A 6,380-nucleotide genomic window follows, 5' to 3' on the forward strand; every position below is an offset into this window, starting at 1 on the left:
GGCGCGAGCCGGGGCCGCGGGCCGCGCCAGGCTGAGCCGCCCCTTTTGCAGGAGGGAGCCTGCTGTGCTGCGAGTCCTGCCCGGCGGCCTTCCACCCCGACTGCCTCAGCATCGACATGCCCGACGGCAGCTGGTTCTGCAACGACTGCCGGGCGGGGAAGAGGCTGCACCACCAGGACATCGTGTGGGTCAAACTCGGGAACTACAGGTTGGGACCGGAGCCCCCCGCCCTCACGTGTGTTTGCTTTGCAGAGCTGCAGTGCGGAGCGGTCGCCGCGCTCTCTGAAGAGTCTGTGAACCCTCTTTTTAATATTTATAATAGATGGTGGCCGGCAGAAGTTTGCCATCCCAAAAATGTCCCCCCAAATATTCAGAAAATGAAGCACGAGATTGGAGAATTCCCTGTGTTTTTCTTTGGGTCTAAAGATTATTACTGGACGCATCAGGCTCGAGTGTTCCCGTACATGGAGGGGGACCGGGGCAGCCGCTACCAGGGGGTCAGCGGGATCGGCAGAGTCTTCAAAAACGGTACGGACGTTGCCGGGGCCGTGAGGCCGGGGGCGCGGGCCAGCCCTGGTTTCTGCTTGTGAAAGTGGTTTCCGTGGAGACCCTGGCCCGTGGGGGCCCAGAGTGGGTTGGACTCCTGTGACCTGGGGGTGCGGTTCGTTTCACTCGCACGCGCTGCGCTGTCTTCGGGAAAGTGCGAGTGCTGGTTTGCAGGAGTTTCTCGCCGCTGCTACTAAGCGGGAGGTGTGGGGGGAGCTTGCCTGCTTCGGCCTCGAGCGCAGGGGACAGACGCCCGCCCGCTTCCACAAGGAGCGTGGGGTGTCGCGGGGCCGGGGCCGCGGGAGGGGACCGTGAGCTTGAAGGGCAGGGGGGCTCGCTGACCAGGCGCTGTCCTCCCACCGCGTTGACCTTTCAGCACTGCAAGAAGCGGAAGCTCGTTTCCGTGAAATCAAACTGCAGCGGGAAGCCAGAGAGACGCAGGAGAGCGAGCGGAAGCCCCCGCCCTACAAGCACATCAAGGTGAGCGGGTGCGCACGGGCGGTTTGTGCGCAGATGCAGTCGCAGCAGGGAGAGCAGACGTGAGGCCTCGGCCGGTCCTTGTGCCCGGGACGGAGGGGCGGGCAGGGCTGAGCCAGCATCCTGGGGACCAAAGACGGTGCCCGCTCCGAGGGCGTGGCCAGCAGGGCCGGAGCTGAACACGGCCCGGCATCTGCTCCGGGTGCCGGAGCCTGGCAGCGGTCATCGGGCCCCGGGTCCAGGCTCCTCTCTGCATCCGGTCGTCTGGTGAAGGCAGCCCCGTAAAAAAAGATGCCCAGCCTTCCCTGGCCAGTCCCGGGGGCACCTGCTGGAGGGCCTGCCCGGGGCTGGAGGCTGCTGTGCAGGCGCAGGCTCCCCTCCCTGGGGCTCTTCTCCATGAACAGTGAGCCGGCCCTGGCGGAGGCTGCGCCCTGAGCCCTCCCGTCCAGGTGGTGCCATGGGTGCTCCTTGCGGAGGGAAGTGCCCACGGATGTGGGCCATGAGGGGTGCAGCACCTCCTTGTCCCGGGCAGCCTGTGTGCCAGCTGTCCAGTAGACGGGCACTCGCACTACCACAGAGCCCATGGGGCGGGCACCTTCTGAAGCTCCAGGGCAGGTCGGCCGCTCCCTGCGCCTGGCGAGGGTCCTGTGACCCGTGGGGGCTGTGCACCTCTGGCCAGGCTCCTCCCTGGGCGGCAGGAGGCTGGTGGGTGGGGCAGGAGTGCCGGGGTCACGGTGCCTTCGTGTCAGGGCACCGGGCTGAGGCAGTGTACCTGTCCCCGCAGGTGAATAAGCCGTACGGGAAAGTGCAGATCTACACGGCCGACATTTCCGAGATCCCCAAGTGCAACTGTAAGCCCACGGACGACAGCCCCTGCGGCCTGGACTCCGAGTGTCTGAACCGGATGCTCATGTTCGAGTGCCACCCGCAGGTGTGCCCCGCCGGGGAGGCCTGTCAGAACCAGAGCTTCAGCAAGCGCCAGTACCCCGAGACCAAGATCGTGCGCACCGACGGCAAGGGCTGGGGCCTGGTCGCCACGCGGGACATCCGCAAGGTCTGCCCTCCCCTCCGCCTGGGCCGTGGCTCCGAGCTGCGCTGGGCACACCTGGGGGGCGTCCAGGTGGGGGGTTGTCACCACAGTTACCTGTCCAAGTGCAGCCCAGAAATTCCCGTCAGCGGTGGCCTGCTGGGAAGGCGGGGCTGTGCGGGCGGGGCCGTGGGCAGGGCTGCCAGACCCCGGGCGGCCTCCAGCCTGTGCTCTGCCCACAGGGGGAGTTCGTGAACGAGTACGTGGGCGAGCTGATCGACGAGGAGGAGTGCATGGCCCGCATCAAGCACGCGCAGGAGAACGACATCACGCACTTCTACATGCTCACCATCGACAAGGTAGCCGCCTGCTGGGGGGGGGGGGTTCAACCTGTGCAGCTGTGGGGGCGACTGCCCCGGGCACTGTCCCTCGGTGCGAGGTGTCTGGGGCCTCGTGTGCTCACTGGTGTTCGGGGTGCTGACCTCTTCCTGGGCGTCAGGGTGGGGGTGACGCCCCGTCGTAGGGAGCTGCCTTGGTTGGTTTGGAAGGAAGGCCTGCGGTGGTCAGTGTGGGGGGAGGGGGAGGGGAGGCAGGTGCGTCTGGGGCGCAGTCGCAGCCCTTTCCGGGGTGACTTCTTTGGTGACCACAGCCGCTCCAAAGGCAGCAAGCGAGCTTACACGTTCCGGGCCAGGCCCTCCTCCTGGGTCGGGGGAAGCGGGGCCGGGGCCTGGCCCGTTTTTAGAGCCTAAACTTAATGTGTGTCGTGCAAGCGCCAGTCGCTCCTGTAACGCAGACTGGTTCCTGCCTGGTGCCGCCCGGGCAGCGGCTGGGGTGCAGGCTCTGCCCAACACGGGGGGCAGAATAAGCAGTCACTCCTCAGCGTTTCTTACAGAAACAGCCCAGCCCTACCCGGCGTTTGGGGGGCCGGGGGACATGAGCAGACTCTCAGTAGAAGGCTAAGGTGGGTGAGAGCCCGAGACAAGGCGACTACGCTGAGGGAAACGGAGCACGTGTTAGAAATGGGGAGACCCAGACAGGACCGGGGACCAGGCCCCCGAGCAGCCATCCTGGGGACCGGCTGGGACGCGCCGCGCCCGGTGGGTTAAGGGCGTCAGACAGCTGTTAGCCGGGTGAAGGCGAGCGCGGGGGAGAGGTCAGGGGTCGGAGGTGCAGGCACGGGAGAGATGGAGCCTGGAAAAGTGCAGATCTCCCCCAAGTCAGGCCACGGGAGTTTGTTACCACCTGACCCGGGTCCCGTGACCTGCGGCAGTCCCCGCCCCCAGGCTGCCTGCAAGACCTGCAGGACCGCACCCGCGGCTGTCTCAGCAGTGAGGCCCCTGCAGGGGCCGGGCCGGGCTGGCAGTGGAGACCAGGGCAGATGCGGGCACGCGCTGCAGCCGGGAGGCCGGGAGGGGAGGTCGCGGCGCAAGACCAGGACGCTCTGAGTGAGCAGCGGTCTGTGAGGACGCCGGGCACTTACTCAGGCACAGAGACCATCTGAACACGAGAGGGCGGTGGGGACAGGCCGGGCCTACCGGGCCCGTGGGGTCCAGGACGGTGTGCACCCTGCACCGCGTCAGGGACCGTCTGTCATGGCCCCACGAGTGAGCCACGTGGTGTGAGGCGCGTCTGCTGTGCAGGCGTGGAGAGGGGGGTGCATGGGGACGGCGCATGGCAGGGGGGCTGGCGTGTCCGTGTCCCTCGCTGGGCCTGGGCCTGGATGTGGCCTTACGCTCGGCGCCTGCCCGCCCTTCCCTGCTGCCGGGCAGCCCTCCCCTCTGGGCTCTGCCTCAGGGATGCGGAGTCTGGAGCACAGGCCTGTGGCAGCAGGGCTGCCCCAGCTGCTGACCACCAGCTGGGCTCTGACCACGGCACTGCCGGCTGCTCAGAGTGCGGGCGTCTTCCCTCCTGCTGGGAGCCGTGTTTGCGTCCTGGGCCCGTTCGCAGTTGTTGGCTGCGCTCTGGCATCTGGGGCTGTCGGTGCCAACCTTCGGTGCCCGACAGCGAAGGGGCACCAGGCCTCGGCTCCCGCCTGGCTCCCAGGGCTGGTCCCATCCACGTGGTCCTGACCCGCCCTCCGGGAGCGACAGCAACGGGACTGGATTGGGGGCTCCTGCCCGAATGGACGCAGGAGACCACAGTTGCCAGTACAACACCGCTGTCCGCGAGTCTCGTGCGGGGCCCGCGAGACGGCTGGCGGTGCCCTGGCCGCACTTGAACCCTACGTTGTGCCTCCAGGACCGCATCATCGACGCCGGCCCCAAAGGCAACTACTCCAGGTTTATGAACCACAGCTGCCAGCCCAACTGCGAGACCCTCAAGTGGACGGTGAACGGGGACACGCGTGTGGGCCTGTTTGCCGTGTGTGACATTCCTGCAGGTACGGCCTGAGCCCCGCACGTCGGAGGGCCCTGGGGGGCGCTGGTCGCTTGGAGGTGGTGTCTGGTGCGAGGCGGCATTCGCAGCCGTGGGGACGAGTAGCGTGGGGGGGATACCGGCGGCCGGAGGCTCAGATGATAAACAGACAGTGTTTCCATGTGGCTCGTCTGCCGTCACCAGGGACAGAGCTGACGTTTAACTACAACCTCGACTGTCTGGGCAACGAGAAGACCGTGTGCCGGTGTGGCGCCCCCAACTGCAGCGGGTTCCTTGGGGACAGACCGAAGGTAAAGGCTGCGTGCGCCCAGCCTGGGACTCCACGGCAGAGCTGCGCTCCCAGGTCCCGGGCTGCTCCTGCCTCTGCTCCTGGCCACTGGCTGTCCTGGGCCGGGAGCAGCCTCTCCCAGCCCCTCGTCACACGGCCTCCATGTCGGTGTCCCTCTTCTGCTAAGGACATGGGTCAGGCTGGAGTAGGGCCCCTGCCCCACGTGACCTCCCCTCCCTCCCCTCGCACATCCGCTACGACCCTCTCCCCACACAGCGCCCCCCCACCCCCCCGAGGTGGCAGAAGGACACGACCTGGGGCGACACAGGCGCCTGCTGCGGGGATCCCTGCTATCCTCATCCTATATAACAAAAGCCTAATATGCAAATTGACTGAACTACAGAATGATGGGTGGAACTACTGGTTGCTATGACGCACACTGACCACCAGGGGGTGCAGACGCTCAATGCAGGAGTTGCCCACAGGCCCCAGGCCAACCAAGGCGGGTGCATGGGGGCCCCGCCAGTCGCCCCACAGATCGGCCCTGATTGCCAGCCAGGCCTAGGGACCCTACCGGTGCACAAATTTCATGCACCAGGCCTCTAGTTTTCTCATGTTCACCACCACACCGGGTCGGGCCGAGCCCCGTGTCCTTGGTTCTGCCCGTCAGCAGGTCTGGCCACCTGGGCCTCAGCCACTAAGGGCTCGTGCCTGTGCTGCTTCGTGTGCAACTTTCTCGCTCCGCACGGGCGTCAGCACAGGCGTGGGGAGCCGCTTGCCGTGTTGAACCCCGTTCTTTCGATGCTGGGGTAGCCCCAGGGTTTTCTCAGCCCCCGAAGCGGCAGCTTCAGCCTGCTGCTCTTTCCCACGGACCGTGCTCACTCTCCCCCCAGACCTCCACCGTGCTGTCTTCAGAGGAAAAGGGCAAAAAGACCAAGAAGAAAAGCCGGAGGCGCCGGACCAAAGGCGAAGGGAAGAAGGAGTCGGAGGACGAGTGCTTCCGCTGCGGCGACGGCGGGCAGCTGGTGCTGTGTGACCGCAAGTCCTGCACCAAGGCCTACCACCTGTCCTGCCTGGGCCTGGGCAAGCGGCCCTTCGGTGCGTCCCGCCCGGCGGCTCAGGGCCCGCAGTAGGGGGAGCAGAGCTGTGACCCCGGCAGGAAACCAGGAGCCCCCAGCACTGTGAAAGCCAGGCGTCTGTAAAAACAAACGTTTAGATGGGAAATGACAGAGCAGGTTGCAGACAGGCGTCAGGAGAGAGGTCTGGCGCCAGGCCCTTAAGAGAGGGAGAGCGGGGCAGCAGTAGGCACAGGCAGGCAGGGGCAGGCCCTGGGCAGCTGGCCTTGGCGCTCTCAGGTGGGAGGGAGGAAGGGTGGGAGGCAGCTGATGGGTGTGGGACTTGCCACTGGTTGCCCGTCTGGTAACATGCCATCTCCTTACAGGGAAGTGGGTGTGCCCTTGGCATCACTGTGACGTGTGTGGCAAACCTTCGGCCTCCTTTTGCCACTTGTGCCCCAATTCGTTCTGCAAGGAGCACCAAGACGGGACCGCCTGGCGCTCCACCGCAGACGGGCGCTCCTACTGCTGCGAGCACGACTCGGGGGCCGAGGCGCAGAGCCCCTTCCCCGAGCCCAGGAGGCCCCAGGGCAGGAGGCGGCGGAGGTGCTGGCGGAGGGTCACGGAGGGC

At 66.4% G+C, this 6,380-nt stretch overlaps 1 protein-coding gene across 1 annotated transcript in view; it reads left to right on the forward strand.

Annotated features, from left to right (window-relative positions):
• Positions 1-6,380, forward strand: part of WHSC1 (Wolf-Hirschhorn syndrome candidate 1) — a 42,490-nt gene that overhangs the window by 34,545 nt on the left and 1,565 nt on the right. Inside the window, exons 16-24 of the mRNA XM_015558419.1 lie at positions 37-208; positions 323-528; positions 923-1,026; positions 1,808-2,077; positions 2,293-2,409; positions 4,289-4,430; positions 4,610-4,716; positions 5,588-5,792; positions 6,136-6,378. Of these exons, the coding sequence (XP_015413905.1) occupies positions 37-208; positions 323-528; positions 923-1,026; positions 1,808-2,077; positions 2,293-2,409; positions 4,289-4,430; positions 4,610-4,716; positions 5,588-5,792; positions 6,136-6,378 (1,566 nt within the window). The remainder of the gene's footprint in view (positions 1-36; positions 209-322; positions 529-922; positions 1,027-1,807; positions 2,078-2,292; positions 2,410-4,288; positions 4,431-4,609; positions 4,717-5,587; positions 5,793-6,135; positions 6,379-6,380) is intronic.

Source organism: Myotis davidii, unplaced genomic scaffold (assembly GCF_000327345.1).
Source record: "Myotis davidii unplaced genomic scaffold, ASM32734v1 scaffold693, whole genome shotgun sequence".
Classification (NCBI taxonomy): domain Eukaryota; kingdom Metazoa; phylum Chordata; class Mammalia; order Chiroptera; family Vespertilionidae; genus Myotis; species Myotis davidii.